This window comes from Anabas testudineus, chromosome 17 (genome assembly GCF_900324465.2).
Source record: "Anabas testudineus chromosome 17, fAnaTes1.2, whole genome shotgun sequence".
In the NCBI taxonomy this organism is placed as follows: Eukaryota; Metazoa; Chordata; class Actinopteri; order Anabantiformes; family Anabantidae; genus Anabas; species Anabas testudineus.
The window spans coordinates 2,133,035-2,145,250 of record NC_046626.1 but is presented as its reverse complement, the minus strand read 5'-3'; the positions used below and the strand labels follow the sequence as shown (position 1 = coordinate 2,145,250).

The following is a 12,216-nucleotide window of genomic DNA, read 5'->3' as shown; positions in this document are numbered from 1 at the left end:
GTAGAGTCATACAGCTTCATAACATGGGTCAGAATGGCCACAGTTATGGAATAAGACCCAGCCTGAAGAATTTACCTTAAACTACTTTAAATTAACCATTTGCTGTAAGCCTCTCCTGCAAGCTTGTACTGGGAAAGTACACACCATCTGCTGATAAAGATCATGGTATATGATAAAAAAACATAAGCCATGAGTTAACACTCATTTGTCAAACATAATTCTTCCTTTAACCTAAATCTGGAATCACTAAAAAGTCATCATTTAGTTGATGTGACTGCCATTTGAAATATGGCTCTAGTCCTAGCATTTGAATCAATGTGTTTTCTTTGACAGTATAAAGATATCTTGTTTCTATGCAAAAATATGATACGCAGTGTTTGTCTTTTAATGTTCCTGCAAGGATACAAGTTCCCAGTGAGTTAAGACTTGTAACCTATTGCCATGCTACCTTTCAGCTCCAAAACAATTTTGGGTTGCCGCTGCCATTAACAGCCAAACATTTCTCAGAAATCCAATCACACCAATGTGCAAACTGTTACTTTCCTTTATTCTTCTAGTCCCATTAAAAGCACTCTTAGTACAAACTCTTAGTAATGCATACTACACTGTAGATGTATGAATGGAAATACTTGAAATAAACTAAGTGAATAAATGGAGCTGAGTACAAATATGTGAAATTGTTCTTTATCTCCACTACAATTATTTCTGCTATTGGATATTAGCTTAACTCAAACAACATTTCTGATGCCTTTAGGAAAGGGTTTTGATTTTCACTAGGCTGGAAAAGGTTACAACATAATTTTTACAGAGATTGAACTCCACCAACCAGTCAGGATAATTTACAAACAAAGAACATTTAATACCACTCTTATTCAATACTCTTCCTCAGGAGAGGTTGACCAATAAACCTACAGCAAGATGTGTAGTAGTCTGTGTGCCTTAGGGTAACTTCAGGAAACTAAAGACCCTCAGACCAGTCAGCCCAGCACTAAAACAAAGTGCATGGCATGGGGAACCTAGTACTTACCTGAAAAAAATGTTCTAAAGGTTTATATTCGGCAAAGACCAAACTCAATAAAAACCTTCTCCCATTTGAAAAATATGGTGGGGTTTGTATAGAGATTTGGGCCAGCTGTTCTACAAAAGGAAAAGTTAAAGGAGAAGAAATGTAATGTTTGGGAAAAGCTGTTCTATCCTGATATTACTCCTATAGAAGTGCTTCAGAAAGACCTAAAGTCTGCAGTTGATGCAAGGAGGTTTTAGTATGGGTCATTTATGCAGAGAGCATTTTGAAAGGGTTCATAAACATTCAAGTACCATAGTGGGTGGCTACTCCTACTTCTCTGTGAGCAGTTAATCCTCTTAGTGTGACATGCAGCCCGATGCAGAACCTGTAATTTCAAAGGTCTAGACTGGGAAATAGCTGCTTCTCTTAATTAAATAGCAATCACCATATCCACTCCACTACAATGGTGATCTGAATACTTAGATGGTTCATTTATTTCTATGCTGTTGACTTTAGCCCACAAACCATTTACATTTAGAATGACAGTAGCAGAGTTACTGAGAAAAAACTGTGAGGGAAATAGTAAGTAAATCACAAAAAGTGGTAAAAGAACCAAGCAAGACACAGGAGAGCAATGAATGAAAGAGAGAAGTAGGAGAAGATGTCCCACTGAGAAAACAGAGGCATTCATTAACTAGTGAGAGATGAGAGGTTTGTGTGGTTAGGAGCAGAGTGGGAATGATGAACAGTAAAGATGAGGGGAAAGAGAGCAATTGAGAAAGATGAAAGAGACTCAGAAATGGAAAGAGAGTGAGCCAGACAGAAAATAAGAGAGATACTGTAATCATCAATGCAGACAGAGATGAAGATGGGAACTAAGAAGTAAGAAATAAAGACAATGAAGTGAGAGAAATACTGCTGTCTAGACCAGCCGGTCCTATGTTCTGTTAGTTGTCACTGTTTACAAAGACATGTTGATTGATTGATGTCGGGGATTCATGGGGAGTTTGTCTACTAATCTCTGTGGTAGTGCTGTGAGGATTTTATTTTTCAAAAAATACTAGGTAGTCAAGTTTGCTGTCCCCAAACGACAACAAGCACACAGTACATGATCAGATTCCCTAACCAAGAAAAATTTGTTGTAAAATAGTGTCAGCGTTTAGCGTTTACAGCAATTCAACTGCTCTATGTGCCATTCAGTTGTTGTGTTTTCATATGGGTGGGAAATCAAGTCAAATTCTATTTTTATTTGATAAAGGTGATTTATTTCTCACTAATCCATATGAAATCACAAATTATTCTAATGATATGAATGAAACAGGTATAATATTTAAAAGTAGTACAAATGTTTTTAACTATAAACATAAATAAAAGGGATGGATAACTTAGATGGAAAACCTTTGAAATTAGAAATTACAACACCAGTATTAAAATTTAAAACGTTTTTCAGTTAGTGAACTTAGCATGAAAACAAGCAATGGTTCTTCTTGTTCAAAAAATGATATACAGGGTTTTAATGGTGCAATAAGTTTGTTAACAATTCTTACTAAATATAAGAAGAAAAACTTTAAAGAGGACAATTTACTTTCTTATTGTCAGCATGCATATCAAGAGGGGCACCCTACAGGAATAGTACTAACATAGACAACAAATGACATTTTAAAAGTAAATGATGATAATAAATGAGTAAGCAAAGCAATATTGAAGTTTAGCTTATCTTTTGATGTACTGGATCATAAATTATTGCTGGATAAATGTACATGTTACAAAAATACTCCTCATACTATACATCAGTCTTTATTTTATACATGCCCCCCTTAAGCAATAATATTAGGAGACACTCTATAATTTTCCATTGCTATGCAGATGACACCGAGCTATATTTATTTAGGAAACAAAAGAAACAAATTAATAATCAAACTTTACACATGCTTACAAGACATAAAGGCCTGGATGTCCTCCTTTTTCCTTCTAATCTAATCACATTCTACTCTTGATGACTTAGCATTGGCCTCAAGTCACACTGTGAGGAATCTCAGAGTTATCTTTATATCTCCTTTACTTCATACATAAAATAAATCTCTAGAACTGCCTTCGTCCACAAGAGGAATATTGTTAAAATTAGGAGCATCCTGTCCCAAAGTGATGCTGAAAAACGTGTCTGTGTATTTGTTACTTCCAGACTGAACTATTGTAATTCATTATTATTAGCATGTCCCAATAACTCCTTAAAAAGCCTCCAGTTAATCCAAAATGCTGCAGCCAGAGTTCTGACTGGAATTACCAAGAGAGATCATATTTCTTCTACATTAGCTTCTCTCCACTGGCTCTATGCCTGACATTAATCTTACTATTGCTACTACTACTACTACTATATGAACGATGACTTTATAGAGCATTAGAGCTATTTATCAATAGTCAACCTAGAGGTCTGTGTATCTTTTTATGATTTTTATTATTATAACTAATTTTGTTTTAATCACAGTCTGCATTTTCAGATGCTGAAGAGAACAGGCAAAAATGAAGCATTTTCACCATTGTTTAACTTGTTGAAGATGAAATATATTTGATAGTATTAAAACCTAAACAGATAAGTTGTTATATTAATTATTTAGGCTTTAATTAACTGAAAATCTCATTATGTGTCTATGTAATTTGAATGCCTAGGTTCATGGGCAATGTAGCTGCTCAATAAATTCACATTTATATATTTACATTTACACGGTCCTATTCCATGGGTGTCAAATGGTAACACCAAAATATATCTTTGTCTATGTTGGTATAAAATGGCAGTGGACTAACTAAGTGTTAGTATACACTACCATTCAAAAGTTTTAGGACACTACAATTTTTCCAGGTTTTTATTTAAACTCAAGCAGTTCAAGTCTAATGAATAGCTTTAAATCATACAAATGTAAATGGTGAACTGCCAGAGGGTTAAAAAAAGAGGTAAGGTTACCCAAAACTGAAAAATAGAATAAAACAAGAAATAAGTTAACAACTTAAAGCTGTTCTGTGGTGAGACAGACCATTATAACACTTTCCTACAGGGAAATTGCAAAGAAAGTCAATGTGTCAATGAGTACAGTTTCCTTTACCATCGAAAGGCACTCTGTGGGAAGAAGTCTCACAGACCCAAAGCCATGACAGAATCAGAAGACAAGTTTCTGAGTGTTAACAGCTTGCATTATAGGAGGCTCACAGTACAACAGCTTCAAGCACAGCTTAATAGTGGTTGTAGTAATCAGAGTCTCAGGTTATACTGCAAAGATAAGACTTTGAGTTGCAGGTTTGACAGGTGAAAAAGGCCATTGCTTGAACATCAGAAAAAGAAAAACCTGGGCCACCACTGGACTACTGAAGAATAAGGTGTTATGGACTGATGAATAAAAAGTTGCAATCTTTGATTCATCGTGCTTTTTGGATGCCGTAAAGTAGTTTGATTGGTTTCTCAGTGTATATTATCAACTGTCAAACATGGAGGAGGAAGCCTGATGGTCTGGGGCTGTTTAGCTGGATCCAGGGTTGCTGACTTGTACACCGTGAGAGGCAAACAAATGCCACAGCCTCCTGCAGGCCCAAGCAGTATCCTCTGGTATGCGCCTTGGTCAGTGGTTCATCCTACAGCCTACATCAGAATAATGACCAAGCTTGGAAATAAAGAACAAGATGGTACACTTAAAAACATGGAGTGGTCAGCACAGTATCCACACTTAAACCCAAACAAGCTGGTTTGGGATGAACTGGATACAAGAATGAAATTAAAGCAACCTACAAGTGCCACACAGTTATGTGAACCTCTGCAACATAGTTGGGAACAAGATCCCTGAAGAGTGTTTGATTTCCATTGTAGAAAGAATGTCACAAGTGTGTGAAAGTTTCAAATACTTTGTGGTTTATAAATAGATTTCCTGATTTCCTTGTTTAACTTCCATTGTTTATTTGTTCTATGTGCTCATGTCAGAGTACAATGACTAATTTTCAATTACAAAATGGAAAATATGGGTTTCTTGACAGGTAGTGTATTACCAGTTGAAATATGTGGGCTGAAATTGAAAAAGTGTGTTTTTGTGCAAGAAGATTATTAGAGACTGTGCATTACCAATATCAGACATCTCAGGCACAGTAGCAAAGAATGGTCCGTCAGGGAAAGTTGGAGCATTGTCATTAACATCTTGGACCTTGATGATAAACTCTGACTCTGCCTCCAGTGAGCGGTTTGTCTGCCGGTCAATGGCCCTTGCGTGTAGGACGTACTGGGACTTTGTCTCACGGTCCAGGCTCTTGGTGGCATGTATGTCACCCGTTGTCTCGTCAATCTTGAAGATAGACCCGGCCCCATCGCCAGACAGGATGTAGCGCACAGAGCCATCACCCTTGTCAGAGTTGGAGTGGAGCTGGAGATGTGAGAAGGAGAAAATAAGTGAGGGAGGGAGCATTAAAGTGTTTGACAAGTACGTAACACAGAGTAATAGCCAAGTGTCACGATGAGTGGTCAGTTAATGGTGAGGAGCAGGCAATGAGAGGCACAGCCATCCAATCATGGAAGGAGAAACAAGAGCACTGGAGGGCTGGAGTGTGACAGGTTGTACAAAAGGTTCAGTATCTGAAACAAGCTACCATCATAGTAAAAAGATAAAAAAAAGGGAGTGTGACAGAACTCATTATCTCACATGCATGTCTGTTCTAAACTGGATGTGTCATCAAGCAAATTAAAGATGAGTCAGATAAATATCAGAGATTATCACAGCATTTTAATAATAATATTTTAGATTTTAAGTTGACATATTGTGTCGTGGTAAACCTTTAGCTCAGGGTGAATGCTGTGGGTTTTGTGAAATAAATAGCTACCTTAACATCATAAATGTCTCAAATTATCCTCGACAGTGACCACATTATATTTCCCACCACAAGCCTTCTAACTCACTCTGTTCTCCTTTTTAATATGTTAAATGTTAAGTTATGTTAAAGCGTAATAAACAGAAAATAGGCTGTTCTGGCACATGGGAACCATTTTCTGCTGCATTCAATCTGTAGGCTAAGTCTGTGCAACAAAAGCACTTTGGTTAGGGTTAGAGTAAGATTGGGGGTTTGTATAAATGCATTCATGAGACAAAAATGCCTGTGGACAGTTTCTGTTTGTTTTGCATTACTTTCCTATCTGTGCTGCTGCAATGTTGAAACATGCATATAGTTGATGGTTGGTTGCTATTAGTTTGTTGACTGTGAAAACAATACATGTACACGGAGGGACAAGTTGCTGATAATGGTTAGAGACACAATGCCAGTACTGTCACTTTAGATCTACTGAAAGTCACACTGACAGAGTTGCACTCATGGAACAGCTTGTTCTGTCATCTTGTTAGTGGAGATTTTGACAAAACGTTTATACTTAAAAGAATATAAGAACAACATTTACCTTATATTTGTTAAAAGAATACAACAATTCTGTGAATACAAGATGTTGTGTAGCCCATGCTGTCAATTAAACTTGCTCACTAGTTTTTTAAGTGGATAAGCCAAGAAATATATTTGGTTTGCAGTATCTTGTCAAACTTGGCAAGCGTCAAGTCATTTGGCAGACACTTTTATCCAAACCAACTTACAAATGAGGTACAAGGCACAGACAGGGTAAGTGTAAGGAGGTCCTGCCTAAGGACCCCCACTGAGGTAGACCACAGCTGGGATTCAAACCCCAGTCTCCCACATGGATCGTGGCAATCTTACATCCTACTGAACTACTATCCAGCCAGCCTTTATGCTTCCAGCTCATGCCCAAATCACTCAGTGTTTCCAAGAAAAGACCTTCAAACCTGCACATGCCTGGAGTAAAAGTCCACACTTCAAACATATGGATTTGTTTTGCAAAGGTGGACAATAGGATTGGGGTAAGAGGGAGCAGTATGAATATGCTAACAACTTACATGCTGTCTCACACCCTGCTTTCCAAAACGCAAAGACCAAAGTGTCAAAGGACAGAAATCTTGACTCAGTCGGTGCCATTATTTGAAACAAGACCAGACAACATGGCATGATCAGTTGCACTGAAAAAGGAAAGGAAAAACACTGCCAGATGAGCTCGAACAATGTTGAATGTAAAAACAAAGGAAATCCATCTTCCTGACACAAAATAAAACATTTAAAACAAAAAAAAGAGACAGGAGTAGACAAAGACAAGACGGGGAGAAGATAAAAATACAGCAGCATGAAACAACAGTGTTTCTAAGCAGCAGCTGGTGAATAAAGAGCAGCAAGTGACATTTTGAGGCTAAAGTATTTCCCCCTGTGCATGTCTCTCCAGCAACAAGAACAAAGGCTTGTGCGAGTGTAAAATATGAATCAAAAGACGTGTGGGCAGGCAGGATGCAATGGTTATTAATTTTAACAGGTTAATTCCCCTCTGGTGGGATTTCCAGGACATGCTATACTGAGCTCTTTACTAACCACAAGAGCTGAGACACAATAAGGTGGTTTCCCTCTGACTTGGCATACTTCATCCATTTTAAATAACATCAACGCATCATTCTGTTCAAAATAAACAAACTAGCATGATAACATCTTTCGATGTGGCGTATTCAGATAGTTTAGGACTCTCTCCTGCTTTTGCCCTTGAGCAATACAGTCCTCAGAACTGGACCTGGTCCCCAGACATTGTGCTGTGGCTGCACACAGCTCTGTAACAGCTGTAGTGGGTCAATGTAAAAGAAGGACGTAGAAAAAGCAAAGACACACATGAAGTGATGTGTCTAGTAGATGTACCTGAAATATCTGACTTGAATTTGAATTCCACACCAAGATGATGAGATGAGATGACACCAAGTAAAAGAAATACTGAACCAGCATTACCTTGAAAAACCTAGTATTTCTAACTAAAAGATGACATGGATATATTGTAGGCCTTGGTGACTGAGCTCAAACTGAGACGTTAACAAAACTGTTTTCCGGTCAGGTGATGTTTCACTTCATGGCCTTATAGGGATTTAAATCTTAAAGTAGCCTGGCCCACGCTGCCTCAGTCTGGTCCTATCTACTGTCACCACATTGCTGCTGCTTTCCCAGACAGAAGGTTCTGGAGGTGAGTAAAGCAGCAGTTTAAGCAGCAGCATAGCTCAGCCTTCTCTGAAGTTTGGAAAAAAAGGAGAGCCTCAGATAGAGGAAAACTTACACTTCATTACAACTCAGGTCATATTTTCACAGTTTCTGTTGTCATTGCTTATATATGTGCTATTGACATTTTACCAACATGTAATTGCTAAGGTGAAGGATTCATTATAGCAATGTTTCCAGGTTCCCAGATTTTAGCAGGTGCTGTACCTTGGCTTATACAAAGATGAAATGTCTATAAAGTGCTGGCAAAAAGTTAAGAAATACCAAGTTGTATCAAATCAATAATACATTATGTCATTAGTGGCAGTTGCAGTGCAATTTGCAGAACTACATAATACCATTTGTCATAGGACTGTACTGAATGTGATTTGTGGTTGTCACTATTTCTAAAAGATCTACTGCCAGTGCCAATTAGAATGTATGTTTAGTACTTAACAAGATTTACTGGCTCTATTTTTAATCCTAATAAAGTAAAATTAAAACTGCATTATTGATTTTATTATTAAGATATTATGAAATAGTAAGGACATGTCACAAATATGTTGATACTTCATGATCTAACATTTTTTATTCCACCAGAGTTCCTGCTTTTACCCTAAAAACATTACATCTACAACATCCCCTTTTCTGTAAAGATATTCAGTTTTGTAGTACAACATCCAGGTTGATGACTGGACAATTGTAGGAGACAGGTATGCCTTGTGGTGTTAATAAATGTTGTCTTCATTCAAGAAATGTAGAACATATTGTATTTTGTGACACTATCCTCTACAAAAAAACAATGGAATTTACAGTTGAGTTGCATAGGAAAGTCAGTTTTAGAAAACACAATGAATTAATTAGTTTTTGGTCTGATTACATTGTTGTTATGGGGTGGCTGTGGTTCAATAGGTAGAGCAGTTGACTGCCAATCACAGGATTGGTGGTTCGATTCCCGACTGCCACGTCACATGCCAAAGTGTCCTTTGGCAAGATACTGAACCCCTAGTTGCCCCCGGTGAGTCAGGTCAGCTGCAGAGCAGCTCTGCCATCGGTGTGTGAATGTGTGTGTGCTTGTGTGTGTGAATGAGAAGCAGTGTAAAGTGCTTTGAGTACCAACTAGGTAGAAAAGCGCTATATAAGTGCAGACCATTTACCATTTGATCATGGGAAACAGAAACTAAATAATAGACAGGTGTATTTCAAATTTAAGGAGACTGGCTATCATTATTCTGGGTGGTGTTACTGTCCCTTCTTATCTTATAGAGATCTATGAGAGTTACAGTTTGTAAAAATCAATTTTCCACAAAGAATGTGAATGCATATGCATGGTGAATATTTAATATAATTGGTTAAATGAGTTATACATCAAACAGATATCAATTTTAAACAGCTTGTCAGATAGAGAGCATCAGACTGATGGTGCCACACTCACCCAAAAATGTGAGTACACACAGAATCGCAACTGAGAATATGCAGCGCCTGTACACACATAACTGGCAAAATGGCAGGACATCAGGCATGCAAACACTCACACGCACTGGCTCACTGCAGTTCTCCTTAATTCTTGGCAGCAAGTGTATTCCCTGAGCAGGGTGAGATTAGTGAACTGATCTGTCTGATGTGCACACAGACTGGCATTGTCACACATATGCAGACTGTGTGCACAGAGTGCAGTAGAGAGCCCTTTATTTTCGCTGTTGCTCTTATTCTTATGTTTTGGAATCTATTCACTCACTCAGGGGAAGTGTGGCTATGATGTGTGGCTAATTTGAAATATAAGTGTCATGTAAAAATAGTATATATATTGATTATTTTGTAAGTATATGGAATATACTATATCCTTATTTGGTTTTGTTTTGTTTGTGTCCATAGCCCTACTGCCATATGTTTGTAACATTTTATGGTTATTGTCTTTTGTTCTGTTATTTTATTAAAACTGCAAACAGCCTGAGTTGTTGTGTCTCGTGTGTCTACTACTGTAGTTCCCCAGGCTACATGTAAAACCAGTGACAATGAGAAGAGTATTATGGCCAGACAACAAGATAGAACTGTTGCGAGAGAGGCAACACAACATCTCTGGTTTGTTTAGTTTTAATTTTTAAAGCTTGAAAACAGCAGAGCAATATTTGCTGCAAGATATGCAGGCAGCCTGTCCCAATTGAGATGGAAAAGAAGACAAATCTTTTCCATCATTTGAAAAGGTACCAACCCACTGAGTATGGAGAAAGTCAAAGACTCAACAAACTGTTTCCAACAAAAGACTCCAAAACAGCAAACAGAAAAACAGCACTGACTCAGCACAGAATGCAGCAGAAAACTGGAAGAACTGTTTAAGGACGCTACACAACATGTTTCCTCTCCATGATTGCCTAGTGCTTGCTCAAAAGGGACTGGGTTTTCTATATAATTCTGGTTACAATTATACTTTTTAAGGTCTTAACCCTTCCAAAATATAATTGTAAAGTGCCTTGAGATGACTTCTGTTGTAATTTAGCACTAACAAATAAAATTTAATTGAATTGAGAGATAAGATCCCAAATACTTCAGAAATTAAATTTAATGGAGGAAATCCTTTTCCAGGATGGACAGACTTGCCAAAAATATGTAGGTATGGTCTTAGTTAAAAAGTTGATATTAGATTGTATGAAAAAGTTGAATAGAATTTATCATATTGAGAAATGTTGTTATGTGTTAGACATGTAACATTATTGTTACACTCTCCTCCATCAACATGTTGTATAATAATAATAATAATAATTTGAAAGTATTAACAGAGGAGCAGTTGAGAACTTTGTGTATGTGAAGCATATGAATGATGAATCTTTATCATAACCAGTGGTCAAATCACTTTAGTCTCTAAAATCTCCAAAATATTTTAAAATGTCCGTCAGCTGCCTAACCACATGTAAGCACCAACAGCAAAAGCAGCAGAGTAAAAACACAGAGCAAAAACAACGCAGAGAGACATTGCATCACAAATCCACACATACAGTAACCTGACACTCATATTGTAAGTGAGAGTGATGCTGAGAGAGGACAAAAAAGATGTGATCCATTCAGGGCTAAAATGTGGATCTTTTGATTGTTTGACAGTCTAGTGGCCAAGGATAATGTAGTCGTTGACTGATGTTTGCCACAGGGGAGTGCACACATAATCATTATTAAACCAATGAAAGAGAAGGAGGAAACTAAGGATGTGTAAAATTTGAGCTATGAGCTCAAGTTAATAAATCATATCTCCATTCTTCATGAATGAATGGAAAGATGAACAGATAATAGAAAGATAATTTAAAGATGAAGATGGATGGGTTAAATTGTGACTGATGGCAGAAGATGCCTGTTGAAATAGTGTATTAATACCTCTCTAATTGTGGCCTATTTTAAGATATGGTGAAACAGCAACATAGCATTGTCCTCAAGTAATACTCCAAGCATTGTCTTTGACATTTGTTACTTCCAGACTGGACTATTGTATTTCACTATTAATAGGATGTCTCAACATCTACTTAGAAAGCCTCCAGTTAATCCAAAAAGCTGGAGCCAGAGTTCTGACTGGAATTAGCAAAAGAGATCATACTTTTTCTGACATGAAAAGCAGTTAATAATCAAGCCCCAGTAAAATGTAGAATACAATCTAATATCCTTCTCTTTGCATATTAACAATTTAATAATCAAACTCCATCTTATCTTAAAGACCTCATAGTTCCATATTTTCCAAGCAGAACTCTCCGTTCTCAGACTGCAGGTTTACTTGTGGTTCGTAGAGTTTCCAAATGTAGAATGGGAGGCAGAGCTTTTAGCTACCAAGCCCCTCTAATGTGGAACCAGCTCCCAGTTCAGGTTCAGGAGGCAGACACCCTTTCCACATTTAAGACTAGGCTTAAAACCTTTTTGTAAAACTTACAGTCAGAGATGGATCAGGTGACTCTGAACCATCTCTTAGTTCTGCTGATATAGGTTAGTCTGCTGGGGGACCTCCACTGATACACTGAGCTCCTCTCCTCTCCTCTATCTATTAAAATGCCACCATTGCATGTCATTAACTTTGTGTCTTCTCTCTCCTGTAGTTGTGCTTCCTCCTCTCTATCTCCCACTCTCTCTGTACTTTTCTGCAGGTATCC

General features: G+C 37.5%; 1 protein-coding gene across 1 annotated transcript in view; it reads right to left on the bottom strand.

Moving 5' to 3' along the window:
• The window catches only part of LOC113172440 (cadherin-18-like), a 94,469-nt gene that overhangs the window by 57,486 nt on the left and 24,767 nt on the right, over window positions 1–12,216 (bottom strand). The window contains exon 2 of the mRNA XM_026375408.1: window positions 5,109–5,403. Within this exon, the coding sequence (XP_026231193.1) occupies window positions 5,109–5,403 (295 nt within the window). The remainder of the gene's footprint in view (window positions 1–5,108; window positions 5,404–12,216) is intronic.